At 43.2% G+C, this 16,563-nt stretch overlaps 1 protein-coding gene across 2 annotated transcripts in view; it reads left to right on the top strand.

Moving 5' to 3' along the window:
* BTRC (beta-transducin repeat containing E3 ubiquitin protein ligase) overlaps positions 1-16,563 on the top strand; it is a 225,254-nt gene that overhangs the window by 58,696 nt on the left and 149,995 nt on the right. For both annotated transcript variants that reach the window (XR_005779466.1, XM_040435099.1), the window contains exon 2: positions 15,194-15,271. Coding sequence is in view for 1 of the 2 variants with exons in the window: in XM_040435099.1 (XP_040291033.1) it covers positions 15,194-15,271 (78 nt within the window). In the remaining variant the exon portion in view is untranslated. The remainder of the gene's footprint in view (positions 1-15,193; positions 15,272-16,563) is intronic.

Raw genomic sequence — 16,563 nt, 5'->3', positions numbered from 1 at the left:
CGCAATACAAATGCTTGAGAGTTGTGACAATATTCTTAGCTTTAAAGCAAGACCTGTATCTCATATCTAGCTGCTATACAGCTTGAGAGAGAGCCATTAGTAGCAAGGATGTATCTCCTACATCCCTAGATACTTAAGTGCCTTTATGCTAGGATATATGAGATCCATTCTTGGCAGGGAATGGGTATAGGCATCTTCCTACACCACTCATAGACACTGCTCATATTGACTAATCTGAACCACAGCACACTGATCCTGAGAGTTCTACATGGACAATAGAGCTGACAAATGGGGATCATTCTAAATTAAAGTGGTATTATACCTACTATAAATGGAAAAATGGAAGCTCTTAGCGCACATTTTTGATCAAACGTGTGTCGGGCCCATCTACCAGGCGTCAAGGTGGCTTCCGCAGACGGGTACCCAACACTAATATACCGCCTCTCTTGGACTTGCCTAAGCCTACATTTGCAGGGCAGTGTAGGAACCAGCTTCATTTGTACTTTGCTAAGAAGCCCCAAACCATGTTTGCTTGATGGATATGCACCTGTGACTATGTATGTGAGTGTTCTGGTCTAGATTTTCTTGTAGTTCTATATGGACTATAGACTTTCTGTGAGCCCATCCCTCAGTCTGTTCTGCTTTCCGAAAGTCTATCAAAGGGGAAGGGGCATAACTCGAAGTTGATTCTGCCCCTTTAGTCTAACGGTCTTTGGGGGGGTCATAGTTTTCATACCCACACCAATCAAAACTATTTTTTTTTTTAAATGGCAAGTACCCTTGAAAGGACTATTTCCATCTTAAGCATGTATAGAACTTCAACAGAATTTAAAAAAATAACTAAAAAATCTGTCCTAGGTGCCACCTCTTATCTGCTTACTTGCTTTTTTTGGAGGGGGGGGGGTTTAAATTATAATATAATGGTGTTGAACTAAATATTAGAGTTAAATCAAACTTTATATAAAGTGTTCCTTTATCCATTGTCTATGCACTTGATATTGTTATAAATGTAAATATCCCCTCAAACCAGAACAGAAAGTAAATTATATTAACGACTATGGAAAAGCAGGTTTTAAATATTAAATAGTAAAGATTAAAATTGTTATTTTAAATTAGATCGGTATTTCTGGAGTCATTTAAGGAAAGTCTTATTAATCACATTTCTGCAAGTAAAGTGTTTTTTTTTTTTTTTTTTTTAACTGGTTTCTTGCGCCCTTGATTATTAGTCCTGGTAACCAGATAAATAAATAATGGACTTTTTGTGAGGAGCTCATTTAAGTTGTATATTAGAGACAGTCTTTACATAGAAGTAATTAGCTTTTTTTTTATTCCTCATTGAAACAAATCTGCAGATGGAGTTGAACGCAGCGTCTGTTGATTATTTAGAACGTGTAACAATTAATTTCCTATTTTGATACATTGGAGAACGTTGGTGATAATTAGCGCGCGGATACATGACTGGAATCATCGGCAACCTGATCACAAATCATTTTTAGTACAGTTCACAAAATTAACGCCTACATCCATGGCGTTAAAAAAAGACAATCTCACTTGATGTAATTACCTGCACATAAATTTCCCTAATTGCTCCCTTTATTGTGTATTTTTTATTTCTGTAACAGTTTTGAAATGTTTTCTACAGTTTGCCCGGATGACATAGGCGGTCTGGGGTGTGCACAAAGTTTTTTTTTTTTTTTTTTTTTTTTTTTAATATTGTAGCTTTGAGGGCCTGTTGCATAGTAAGGATAGGATGGTTCACAATATATATATTTTTTTTATACAAAAAGCAGTGTCTTTTATTTTATTTTTTTGTATTGATGTTTTAAGACTTTTCCTGATTTTCAGCATGCTCTAGGTGTGAATTAGGCCTCCTGCACACGACCGTTGTGTACACCCGCGGCCGTTGTGCCGTTTTCCGTTTTTTTTCGCGGACCCATTGACTTTCAATGGGTCCGTGGAAAAATTGGAAAATGCACCGTTTTGCAGCCGCATCCGTGATCCGTGTTTCCTGGCCATGAAAAAAATATGACCTGTCCTATTTTTTTCACGGCCAACGGTTCACGGACCCATTCAAGTCAATGGGTCAGTGAAAAAGCACACAAGATTGTCATCCGCGTCCGTGATCCGTGTCCGTTTTTTCCTATCATTTCCGTGGATCCTCCAAAAATCACGGAAGACCCACGGAAGAAAAAACGGGCACGGATCACGGTACAACGGAACCACGTTTTGCGGGACGTTAAAAAATACTGTTGTGTGCAGGAGGCCTTATATATATTTTTTCAGAAGGTTTTCCACACTTCTCTGTAGGGGGAAAAAAGGCATGACTTTAATAATGCCATTAAAAAACAAACGAAAAAAAACAAAGAATTTCAAACAAAAAAAAAAAAAACGCCAAGGAGAAGACATAGTGTGGCAGCAGCAGTCCTATTACAAAAACCTATCCTCTATCCACAGGACAGGGGATGAGTGTTTGATTAGTGGAGGGAGGTCCAAATGTTGGGGCCCTGGTTGATCATGAGAACAGGGGCCTGTGTTCCTCTGATCGAATAGTGCGGTGAACACGCCACTCCATTCAGCTCTATGCGAATGCTGGAGACAGCTGAGAGTTTGTATTTGGCTATCTCTGGCAACATCATAGAGTTGAATGAAGTGGCAGCACGCATGCGTTTATGCCACTCCATTCAAATGGGAGAACATAAGCCCCCATTTTCGTAATCAGCAAAGGCCCCAGTAGTCGGACCCAATCCTATCGTGTGGAAAGGGGATAAGTTGTAATGGGGCAACCACTTTATAGTGGTGTGAGAGTTCATAAAAAAAAAATCATTCAAGGCTGCACTTGTGATTAAAATAGTAAAATAACATATATTTCCACCTCTGATCCTCCTCGCCCCAGCAGCCATTGTCATCTTATCGGCTGCCGTAGTGACGTGCCCATATACCCTAGACATTGCTGCAGCCAATTGCTGACCTCAGTGTTATACAGCACATGACTGCTGAGACCAGTTATTGGCTGCAGTGGTCACATGAAGTATACGGGGTTGGCATAGCTGCAGCTAAACAAACACGACCTGTCTAGTAGGATAAAATAACATGTACTCACCTATTTTATCACATATTCTGCCTTGATAACCTTTTAATAGGAGAAAACTTAAAGCGTTTCAGTGTATTTTTTAATATAGTAGAGACAGGGATCTTAAACATTTTTGTTATATACTCTAGTAGCAGAAAAAAAACATCTTTCAATAATAAACATGATACACAGTCTTATTAGGGAAGCTCTGAGCATTGCTAAGGAGAGTCTGTCTTCAGTCTTCAGTTCTACTGAGCGCTGAAGAGGCCGGTGTGTAACAGGTCAGATAGGCGGTGATGGGCAGTGATAGTTTGGGAACATCTACATAAGCGGGGGCTGAGGTAGTGACAAGAGGCGGCTGGAAGCCTCTGTATGATACACACAGGCATCTGCAGCGCTCAGTAGAACTGATGACAGACTCTCCTTAGCAATGTTCAGTTAGAGCTTTGATAAGAAGACTCTTTACACAATTTTTTTTAATGCAAAGAAATATCTTTCCCTAATAAAGTATACTATAAAAATGTTTAACATCCCAGTCCCAACGCTATATTAATAAACCAAATTGTTAGGTACACTTTAAGGGTATGTTCACACATGTTGCATTTTCCTACATCAAATATGACATGTATTTACAAGCACCCCTGCAGACACAATGGAGCAGATGTAATAAGACTGGCATTTCATTAAAAGGGTTGTCTGAGTGTTTTTTTTTTTTTTTTTGTTCTTTGTATGTTTCTAACTAGGTAAGTGAAAGGACTTTACAATTCACTTACTTTATCTCCAGTTGCTGCTTTCTCAGATTTTACTGAGGGTCACATGACCTGTGATGTCAGCCTCTCTCCCTGCTCTGATGATAATTTGTGCACAAGCCTGAGAGAGCAGATCTGTGTCTGTACAGCAAACGTCACTGTGCTGGCCACGCCCCCTGCACTGCCAGCTGCTGCTTATTGCTCTCTTCCTGGATTCCTGAGGAAAAACATTGACCCCTTGAGCTGCACAGACTCAGGGCTGAAGGCTTTACTGAGTAGCTGCAGGCAGTGAGGAGACAAATGCTGGGCACAGGAGCTGACAGAGGAGTTCTGCAGAGCATTGCACAAGAACAGGTAGGGGGAAGATCCTGTGTATATCAGCCATGTCATTGTACAGCTGGGACTTGTAGTCCTACACATACAACATGCTGCTGAGTATCCCAGCAGGCAGACATGTCACTCAGGGCAGCACTTGTATTCACTCCCTTAGCAGGGAGAGGGGCAGAGATTGTTATTATTGCAGGTAAACAAAGGGCCAGAAGAGAACCAGGGAAATGAGGAAATATAGAATGTTTTTTTACCTAAACCTTGCTTAGCTCAGTTATATATTGCTGCCCATCAGATTTACAGTGCTATACCGCACATTTGCACGAGTACTTGTACTCGTGCAAATGTCGCCGATACCACGGCCGATACCTCATGGCCCTAGATCAGCGGTGGCAGAGGCGTGTCCCATCTTCTCTTCCGGTCGGCGGTGGCGCTGCTCCCAGCTGATCAGCGTGGGGATGGCAGCAGATATTATACACCTGGGGACGTGCTGGCTAGGCAGCGGCAGGAGGAGGCCGCCTCTGGCTGGGGTTCTGGATATTATCCTCAGGGGACTGCAAGAAGCTGGGCCGGAGGTGGAGAGATGGCAGGAGCTGCCGGAGCCCAGGTACTGCAGTCCATTCTTATGTCTGCCAGCCACATCTGATTCTGAGAGTGCCAGCCAATATGGCCGCCTCATAGGCAGAGCCATCCAGAGCAGAAGTGGGAGGAGCTGGCATTGAGAACTTCAGGGAAAGTGGGTGACAACCTCTGTGACTGCTGTGATGCTGGCTGCTGTGGTTGTCACCAAGGATCTACCAGACTGGGAACACTCATGTGACTACTCAGTGACCTTCATTATGCTGGCCATTAAAGGGGTTGTCACAGATTTATGCCGGAAATATGTAATGAAGTAAAGAATATCGGAGAGGTCACGTTGCCAGGTGGGTATGATGCATGAAATGGAGAAGAAATCCAGTTAATTTCTCTCCATTTCATGTTAAAACAGACAAACAGTGAATAATAAAATAAGGTGGCGGGCAATGGGCATATAATACTGATCCCCAACCAGTGTGCCTCCAGCTGTTGCAAAACTACACCTCCCCAGCATGCCCGCACAGCCAAAAGTGCGGGAATGCTGGGAGTTGTAGTTTTGCAACAGCTGGAGGCACATTGGTTGGGAAGCACTGTTATATGCCCATTTATTAATTTATTAACCCTTGTACAAAGGAAAAGTAAAGCAGTTGTCCATAGCAACCAAATTCCAGCTTTAATTTTTTTCATTGCTATCAGCAACTGCGCCGCTGTTATAATTGGTATCGGTGAGTACTTAAATAGTATCGGTACTCGTACTCGGTCTTAAAAAAATGGTATCGGGACATTAATAATAATAATTATTTTTTTCATAACTCGGACAACCCTTTTAACTAATATTGGTGAAGAGGCCTCTTCTGGCAGTCTGTGTACCAGGAAATCAAATCATTGACCGCAATTAATTGCCCTAAATTTTTAGCTATAATTTACACTGGAATCTGATATAAATTATAGGGACTCTGGCGGGGTGCGGGAAGCCATGCTGTCTTGTGCCTAGGAAAGGGGTCGGGGGCTCATACATAGTCTGACAGCAAAACTGTCTATGGAGTCGGACGCATGTGGCGGTACAATGCAGGCCCCATATACCTCCACATCTGTATAGCCATGTGCTTGTGGCCTTCTATAGTGGAAGCATGTAGCGTTGCCAGGGATGATGTGTATCCATCCTGAGCCTTGAGGTGTACAGAGACCTATCGTCACATGGATTCCTGTGCTTCCATGTTCAGTGGGGGTGTTCCACTGTATTACAGAGTACTAGAAACGTGAGGGGATTCCTCATTCCCTTTCCGCCTGAAGCATCAAAATTTGCTATTTTTTTTATTTTTATTTATTACTTTTGGGGGGGGGGGGCAAAAATGTGCTACTTTTTTTTTTTTTTTTTTTTTTTGTGAGTTTTGAGAAGTGGACATGTTATTAATGAGATGTACGCCAGATTGATCTTTGGACAAAAAAAAAAAAAGGCTGAATCTTTCTCCAAATATAACCTCTCTATACAAAAGGAGGAATATTCTGTGGCACTCGGCGTCCAGAGGTAAAGGCTTAGTCACACTTAAGGGATTGGCCACCATAAGTATAATGGCAAATAAAGTGCGCAAGATAATAACTAAAGCCAAGAGGAATTTGTATCTTGACAGATATACTGTATATATATCATTTAGCATAGCATGCTCCCATTAATGAGAGGCTGTGTGGGCGGAGCAGCTGCAAAGTGAAAGTAAAAATCCCAGCATGCATCACCGCAAGCATCTTCAGAGGAGTGGTCACATGACATCCCTGGCCAACTGTGATACCATAGTAACAGCACATTAGGTGTCATTTCATCAGTGCTTTAGCATACCTCCCAACTGTAGAATAGAAGGAAGAGGGACACTACGTGCCTTAGGCTACTTTCACACGTGTTTTTTGCGGTTCCGTCATGGATCTGCAAAAAACGGTTCCGTTGCCATAATATAACCGCATGCATCAGTCATGAACGGATCCGGTTGTATTATGTCTTCTATAACCATGACAGATCCGTCTTGAACACCATTGAAAGTCAATGGGGAACGGATCCGTTTTCTTTTGTGCCAGAGAAAACGGATCCGTCCCCATTGACTTACATTGTGTGCCAGGACGAATCCGTTTGGCTCAGTTTCGTCAAGCGGCAGCGTTTTGGTGTCGGCCTCCAGAGCGGAATGGAGACTGATCGGAGGCAAACTGATGCATTCTGAGCGGATCCTTTTTCATTCAGACTGCATTAGGGCAAAACGGATCCATTTTGGACATACCTCCCCTGTACCGCCACTGAAATCCCAGGACTGTCCTGCATATATATATTTATTTATTTTTTCACTTGTGTTTTGAGAGCGCTGCGGCCTTCTCCGTGCTCACCAAGCACAGGGCCGTACATTGTACAGCGGCTCAGCCCCACGTAACCTGTGCACCTAGGCCAGGTGACCAATGAATGTGACATCACTGGCCTAGAGAAAGCTGGAGAAGGCCGCAGCGCTACTGTGAGCACCGCTGCCTTCACAAACAGCTGATCGGGGGAGGCCCACCCATCAGATACAGAGGATACGCCATCGGCATTTAAGTCTGGGGAAAACCCCTTTTAAGGCTACATTCACAAGACGTGTGAATTTAGTCTTTTTGACCTTGTCGGGCTGGTATAGTACTGTGTAGGAAGGCGTAGTAGACTGTGCTTTCCTATACAATGGATTGCTGTGAAAAACATGTATTTAAAAAAAATAAAAATTTAATACTTGTAGTCAATGGGCGACATATACCGCTATACAACGGCAATGTCGAAACCATCCATTACTGATATGTGCACAGAGCCTACTGTGGCCTAATTCTTCCATCTTTCCCATTTGTGCTTCATACAGAATGAGCGGGGATTCTGTAAAGGACACTCTGCACGCCAGTGGCTGTAGTAGATTTGGGATTTGACCCCCGCATTATGAGAAATGGTGATAAATGCTATGACATGGCTTGTACATTAATATATCTTTATTTCCTCCCCCACCTTTTGTGTTGCGCGCTGAGCTCCTCATCTTTGTCAGGTTAATCAATAGGCACCGTATGGAAGAGGGTCAGTAATCAGTGTCATCAGGCCTTTAAATCGTGTTGAAAATTTGCTTAAAGCCCGGGCCAATTAACATCGAGATGATGAATGGCTGGCCGGATCGGAAGAGCCTGCCGCTCAGGGGCTTTGTGCAGACGAGCAGCTCAGCTGTTGTGCAGCAGACAGCCGCGGCTAATATCCGCCATTCACCCGCTCTCAGTCCACCCACTCTTAATGATAATGTCAATCCAGCACAATATACACACATTGGACTTGTCATGACTTAATAAATCAAAGGAGTTTGTCAAAGGCATTCAGATAGATTAACGAGGCAGCGGCAATAACAAGTCGAATTTGCATACAGAGTCGCCCGAATCTCAGTAAATTATGATCCTGCTTTTTCATTTGATTATTTGCTAATGTCTCAGGAGAGAAAATGATTATATTAGCATTTACAATTTGCTCCAGTAGAACAGATCCAAGGTATAAAAGACCCTCTCCCAAACCATCCCTGCTTCGTGTGTGTGTGTGTGTGTGTGTGTGTGCGTGTGTGTGCGCATTTATATTTGTGTGTATATGTATGTATTTTTATGTATTCAATATGTGTATGTAATGTAAGTACACGTGTAATGCACTTACCGGTATGTGTATCTCTGTATGTGATTTATATATATATACACACACACATTGATTACACAAAAGTACACACAATTTAAATATATATATTTATATATATATATTTTTTTAATTGTGTACTTTTGTGTAATCAGTGTGTGTGTGTGTGTGTGTGTGTGTATATATATATGCACTTATGTATTGTGTGTGTGTGTGTGTGTGTGTGTGTGTGTATATATATATGCACTTATGTATTGTGTGTGTATATATAATATATATATGCACTTATGTATTGTATGTATGTGTGTGTGTGTGTATATATATATATAATTTATGACATGTATTTTTGTGTAATCAATGTGTATAGGTATATTTGTGTATTATATGTACGTATGTAATCCTTTTATATATGTGTGTATATTATTATACTTTGAAATCTCTTTGATGTAACCACCCAAAACGAAAATTGCGCAGAAAGGTCTTCCGGGGGTAGACACTAGACAGGGTGTGTAATATTGTAATATACTAACTTGAAAATAGCATTTGTGGTCTTTTCAAAGCTGATGTCTTGCGGTTTGTGTGTGTTTTTATGTAAAATTATGAGTGCATATACTATGTGTGTATATTATATGTATCTATTCTGTGTGTATGTGCGTGTAGATTATGTGCTTACATATTGATGTGTGTTGGACCTATATTACGTGTAGATCTGTGAATTAGTGTACATGTATAGGTGTATATAATATGCGTATTATGTGTACATATTACATGCCTATTTTCTCTGTACTGTACCGCCGGCCGGTCTCTATACTTACACATGCAGTACTTTCTCTGTCACAGTGTTGGTAATAGATGCTTACATATTTCTGCTCCCTCCTTCTTCCTTTTTTCCATGCAGGAGATCCAAATGATTCAGCTTGACAGAGGCTTAATATCATTTTAACAGTGTACTGAATTGTGCCTTCAGGCAAAATATAGTTTTGTAGCTATAACCAACCTATCCATCTGCCAGCCAGATTGGGATTCTCCTATCCAAGGCTCGCATTCTGCCTCGCTGACAACTCCAAATAGGATTAAGGATTCTGATACATGCAAATAAACTCGCTGCCATAAAACCCGGCTCCTTGGCTCCTTAAATGTTTTTAAATGTTGTATAAATGACGCAGTAGAAAAATGCGATCTAGATAAAAAGCAAAACCTAAACGCCAGTGTAAGTGAAGGGCGCCGAAAATATCGCCTTCTCCTTTTTTTTTTTTTTAAGCTAAAATCTATTAACTGCCTCTTACTGGTTATATGATGGCATTTGGCGGACAAAGGTATCACATTCTTAATGGGGGATACCATGGTTTAAACCCAGTTTACGTTTCTGAACTTGTATCACTATGGTTACTTGTGCGACGTGTTTCGATTACGTTGACTCCAGCCATGTTGGTATTACCAGTATTAAGGTTGCGCTTCATAAATTTGTTGCACTGCCTCCTGTCCCTCTACATTTATTACATTACCTAGTGCACCTCTGGCACGCCAGCTGCTGTGAAACTACAACTCCCAGCATGCACACCTACCCAGCAGTTCTTGTAACTCACAAATAAGTGAAAGGAGGATTCTGGGAGTTGTAGTCTCAGAACAGCTGGAGCGCCGGAGGTTGCTGACCCCTGACCTAGTGTAATGTTCTCTTAATACTCTGTCCTTGACCGCCAGCAGTAGTCGAGCTCTGTACCCCTGCATAGAGAGGTAACTGGGAGCAGTGCACGTGCTCATACCTCCACTTCATGGATTTGGGGGTACGTGGCCCTCGTTCTTGTGATCGTTGCGTGCGTTTGGACCCCTTCCAATCTAATAGTTATCCTTTATCCTGTTCATTCGGGATAAAGTCATCTACCCAGAACCTCCCTTTAATTTAACAGGAGTATCCCTTCAATTAATGCAGACTGCCAGTAGGGTTGTCTGTGTCATCACATCAGCACCAACCTCTGCGACTCCGCACACTATAGAAGGTCAGTAGTAGTTAATTTTAGACCGAGTTTAGACGGCGGTTCCGATTTCCATCTTCAAAACACAGACATTTGTGGACGTCTATATGGTGTCTGGGTGCAACTGTTTTTGTTTATGGTCCCGTTCTCTTGTCTTGGTCAGAAAATGGACTACAATGGTGCGTGTGGCACTGTCTGTGGGAACATCTGAGATGTGAATTGCACCATTTACTTTAATGGGTCCCTATGCCATGCCGGTGCAATATGGATAGCAGATGGATGGAAAAGACTGTCCTTGTATCAGGCTTTACAGTGATCTCCTATTTGTCATCCAGAGCTAGACCCACAACTGTCTGTCCCATCTTACTGCTCAACAGACTGATAATCCACCATGGGACTGTTTTTGTTGATTGGTTCCTGTCCAGCCCCTTCCACCACACACAAACCATGAACTCAATCTATTAAGACTGGCATGTAGTAATTGTTATATAGGGGCCCGTGTCCTTTATCTCAGACGGGCATCGGTACCGCTCCACATATCCTGCTGCTTCTTCAGTGACTTTGACCCACCAGTTTTTAGCAGCTTCCTTGCAATAAGTCTGGCCACCAGAGTAGTCTGCTTCCTCTTCCATGAAAGGCCACAGCCTGCGCTTGCCGCATAGGCCTCTTTCTTCTGTCTGTAGGGCACATGCTCTGTTGTAGGGCCAACGCGTGTGCATGTCCTAATTTTCACCAGCCAGTGGCTGGCAACCCTGGGGTACTGGGGAGTGCCTGAGCAATGGGTTACCTAGCTTGCTATTTCCTGTAAACTTGTGTTGGATCTGTTTGTCTGCCTATGTACTGACATCTTCCTGTTTCCTGGATTTTGTCCCTCTGCTACCTGACGTGTGCCTGACCTCCATATTGACCCATCGCTGCCTGCCCTGACCTCAGACAGTTTATCGGATTGCCTGATACCTTGGTGTTCCACACTGGTGTCTCTGACCCCTGTTGGTCAGCTGTCAGACACACAGACTACTCTAGGAAGTAGCTGCCTGGTGGCTCTCCTACAGCAAAGTTCAGGTCCTTGTATAGGGGGTTAAAGGGACTGCCAGGATAACGCACTTAGTCTACTAGATGAGCGTGTCCACTGCAAGACACATGCTCCGTTTGGTATTAGGATTTCCTGTTATGTACACTACTCCTTTGACACGACTGTGCAGCACTATAATAATTTATAATGCTGTATTTCCCTGCCCGACCTCAGATCTACTGGATTGTCTGACATAATGCAATCAGTACAATGTAAGAGATTTGAGGTCGGACAGCAGCACTCCGCATTATAAATAAGGAGCAGTGTCCATGATGGGAAATCACGCTCCCACATAAAGTGTGCTTCCCACAGTGGACACGATCATCTGAAAGATGAAGTAGCCCTAAGCCAAATCTTTCGGTTGACAATGGTTCCACTGCGGTAACACTTATTAATAACTGGGGCACTTTTTGGTATGTCCGTGTGCCAGAAACTAATATTTGTGCCAGCTAAGTCTCCTTTCACATCACCGTTTCTCCTTTCCGTTCTCCGGCTCTGTTGAGGAGCAGGAGAACGGAAAGGACGGATTCTGCAGATAACCGAGACCTAACTGAGCGTAACAGAGGCTAAAGACCCCATAAACTATAAGGGGGTCCGTTCGGTGTCCGCTCAGAATATGATTTTTGAGCGGACACCGAACCGTCCCCATTATGGTCTATGGGGTCTTTAGGCTCTGTTAGGTCTCGTTTATCTGCAGAATCCGTCCTTTCCGTTCTCCTGCTTCTCAACGGAGCCGGAGAACGGAAAGGAGAAACGGTGATGTGAAATGAGCATAAGAGCTGGCGTAGTTTTCTGGTGTAAATAAGGTTACATTTTTGGGCCTTGTAGGTCTCACTCCCTCCTGCCTATTTTTTTTTTTTTTTTTTTTAGAAATGGCTGCGTAAACAGGCAAAAAGTGGAAAATTTCTTGTGCAAAAACAAAAAACTAGTATAGAAGCTTTAATAAATTCCAACCAAAATATATTATTCGAGTTTCACTTTCCTGCCGTACATTATTACGGATCAGAATACAAGGCAAATGCAACTAGCAGATTCTGCTGCATTAAATACACGTTTCCTCAAACATTCGCTGTACAATGTGTGGCGTACAGAAAACCTACAGATGGGTGCTGAATTATAGCATGGGCCAGCCTACAGCCAGCGGTCGTAATCATAAAACATGATTTAGACTTGAGCACGTCGCCACTTTTATTTGCTCATTATGCAGTAAGTGACGGGATGTTATGGCACATCACTCCGCAACATATTGAACACAGCCATCCTCGTCTAAAAAACGAACACACATGGATTACTTCAGTCCTGAACATATTGGCGATAAGTCATAAATAATGTGTTTGTTTTGGAGCCTGAACGTTGCCATGAGATGCCTGTGGCAATAGCAATGGCGGTATCCGTTCTAAAGATGGTGATAAAGCGTCAGATGCCATGCCAACATAGACATCAGATCACATATGTACAACTAATTAGGCCACATACATCTTGCTAACATCACATGATTAAGAACTCCATTGGATATTGGTGACGGTTGTCCGCCAAATGGAGAATCATTATAGTGGTCACAAAGTAGAGACTCCACTCACTGGGGTTCCTTTGCCATTGAAAGAGCTTTCCAGGGCTTGATTATCAGTTTGGTGCAGGGTCCAATTCCCAGCACCCCCACCAATTTTACGTTTTCACTAGTTGGGGCACAGGAAACAGGCATCAGAACACCACATTTCCGTACACTGTGTAGTGGTTTTACCTGGTTACTGCTACCACTACCCTTGTTCAATTGATGAGCTTTCCTAAGAATAGGTCATCAGTAAGTAAGTCCTGTTAAGTGTAAAGCCAAACCAATGTTTCAGGTGACAAGCTAACCTTCTTCAGGCTTTATAATTAGTAAGGTGCAGCAGAATGACATAATAATATTATTATTATTATTATTTATTTTTGTACTCGCTATCCAGCCTGTTCTCTACCTCTCTGGTGGTTTACTCCACTTAATTGGAATAGGACCTCATTGAGTTCTTGGATGGAGAAGCTTATAGCTTCCCTAATGTACAGCCTTTTCCTCATACAGTCCTGTGTCCTGGTTGTACTAATCACTCATCAAGGCAAAATGCAGAACTTAACACAGATTTCTAGATGGGGCACTGCTTCTCCTTGCTGAGATGCACCTGAGTCCTCATGTCGATGCTGCTGTAAGTACATGACCAACACTTTCAAGGGGTTTTCAAAAAACGTTGTTAATGGCCTATCCTCAGGTTAGTTGATCAATATCAGATCATGGGGGCCGATACTTTGCACACCCATTGATCAGCTGTTTTGGGCAGCAGGAACCTATACAAGCAGATGGAATCTAGAAGCAAAAGCATCCATCTACTGTGTAGTGGCCATGCCAGGGTACTGCAGCTCAGCTCCCATTCACGTGAACTGAGCTGCAGTATGCTGATGCCGGGATCTACACAGTGGACAGAACCTTCCATCCACTGTATAGGTGACGGCGGCTGCACAAAACTGATGGTTGGTGGTGGTGCCGGATGTTGAACCTTCACCGATCTGATACTGAGGATAGGTCCTCAATAGCTATGTCTTGGATAACCCTATTAAAGAGCCTTGAGACATGACAAGGGATGTCGGCCTTACCTCTGTTGATCAGTTTCGATCTCGCGGGGCAGTGCCGTCTGACATTATATTGCGGTTGTTGTATGGGGAAATGTAAATAGCTGGCTGTGTAACCCTTAGGCTGGGTTCAGACCTGAGCGTATTTGATATGCGCGTTTTTGTCGCGCGTTTTTATGCGCGTTTTTTTGCAATAGTAAACGCGCGTTTGACGCGCGTTTGTGTGATTGACTGCAGTGTCCTATGGCCACAAACGCACGTCAAAACGCCCCAAAGAAGCTCAAGAACTTGTTTGAGCGTAGGGCGTTTTTCAGCGCGTTCAAACGCGCTGTAAAACGCTCAAGTGAGAACCAGGGCCATAGGGAAGCATTAGTTTTCATGTGTTGAGCGTTTTACAGCGCGTTTGAACGCGCTGTAAAACGCTCAAGTGTGAACCCAGCCTTAGAGATGCCGGGTCTACTGGTACTGTAGATGCATTTGCGAGCTCTCTGCTTTGGCTCGTAGAGGGGAGTCGTGACTGGGAGACCATTCACTAATGTCCATATGGAAAAGGACTGGTTTAATGGGATCCTTTTAAATGTCAAAGTAACTCGGTCACTAACCAGTTAAAGCACAAAGAGAATGCTATTGTTTTACCACTGCTCGGGGCTTTCAGTCACTAGAGACCAACTTCTTTGCTATGAAGTATTGATGGATTTCTGTTGCATGTAATTAAGACTTTGTAGATAGCTTTTTACTTTTTCTCTTATTCTTTTCTTCCTTTTTCGAGAAACAGAGTCCATGTTAATGGCAGTTGTATCTCCTGTGGTCCCATCCTTAGCCAGCTTAAAACAATTGCTAACAGTGGGGCGTGATCCTGCGAATGTGTAATAGCGGAGCCATTGTCTCTGTTGTTGGTACATTTTATTTGTTTTTTTCAAGCTGAGCGAGAAAATAACTACCCCAGTGCCATAGTGTGCCAGCTTTCTGTGTTCCTCCATAAAAAAGACACCCAGTGACCTGAAAGTGAGCAAACCCATCTTGTGTGTCAGCCTTCACGTCGCCTTGTGTCCACTTGTTACCTCTGACCATTTCACAACTGGGTCATTCATCCTGATGAAGGACGCTTCTCCTGTATCGACTTACTTTTATGTTACTCCATGTGCCATTAACTTTCCTTTTCTCGTGCAGACCGCCTCAGAAAGAGAAGATTGTAACCGGGATGAGCCCCCTAGAAAGATCATTCCAGAGAAGAATACACTTAGACAGGTAGGTCATTACAGTCCTTTTAGTGATCCGAGAAGAGACTTAGTAAAGTGTCCTGAATTGGGGCAGTTGTGAAATTGTGACACTTGGGCTACATTCACACTAGCGTTTTTGCTGGATCCGGCAGGGTTCAGCAAAAGGGCTTAAGTTACTGATAATACAACCGTCTGCATCCGTTATGAACGGATCCGGTTGTATTATCTTTGACATTGCCGGGACGGATCCGTTTTCTATTGTGGCAGAGAAAACGGATCCGTCCCCGTTGACTTGCATTGGGGGTCATGCCGGATCCGTTTTGCTCCGCATCCCAGGACGGAAAGCAAACTACAACATGTTGCGGTTTGCTCTCCAGTCTGGGAACGCAACTAAACGGAACGGAATGCATTTTGGTGCATTCCGTTCTGTTCAGTTTTGTCCCCATTGACAATGAATGGGGATAAAACTGAAGCGCTTTTTCCGGTATTGAGCCCCTATGACGGATCTCAATACCGGAAAACTTAAACGCTAGTGTGAAAGTAGCCTTAATAAAACTAAGAGAATGAATATATGAAGGTTTCCTTTATGTAAAAAAAAAGCTAAAGTTACTCAGCGTGCATTCCATTTCAATATGTCCGTATTTCCGTTCCGCAAAAAAATAGAACATGTCCTATTATTGTCCGCATTACGGACAAGGATAGGACTGTTCTATTAGGGGCGAGCTGTTCCATTCCGCAAAATACGGAATGCACGCGGACGGATCCGTTTTTTGCGGATCCATGTTCTGCGGACCGCAAAATGCATACGGCCGTTTGCATGAGCCCTAAAGCAGATACTTCAGATAAACTTTATTAAAAACTATTCAAAATGTAATGGAAATAATTTGTATAACGTACTTAAATATTTTTTTCAGTTTCCCTTGTGAAATAAGCACCTGAAATTCAGGTGTCCATGGCACTTTCCAGTCCGTACACTGGTACGTTACGGACAGTGTGGTATGCAGGCTTTTAGGAGAGTAGCGCGGAGAGAGTGCAGGGCAGAAACTTGCATAGCACATTGCTCCTCTTGCATATTCTCAGCTATTTGAGGAGACCGCGGCCCTCCGGTGAGTGCCGTAGCCTCCTTGGTGCTTACCTCCTCACAGTGGCCGCGCTTTGTATCACAGCTCAGTCCATTCATTTGGGGGCTCACTGCCCCCTCCAAACTATGGTTCATATGTTTCTTTTCTTTGTGCATAGGAAAGAAACCTGTAAATCATAGTCCGGAGGTGGAGCGAGCTGCAACGTTCGGCATGTCGGTACTGTCTGCCAGCTCAGAAG

Source organism: Bufo bufo, chromosome 6 (assembly GCF_905171765.1).
Source record: "Bufo bufo chromosome 6, aBufBuf1.1, whole genome shotgun sequence".
In the NCBI taxonomy this organism is placed as follows: Eukaryota; Metazoa; Chordata; class Amphibia; order Anura; family Bufonidae; genus Bufo; species Bufo bufo.
The sequence above is the reverse complement of the archived record's forward strand: the minus strand, read 5'-3'. Positions and strand labels throughout refer to the sequence as shown.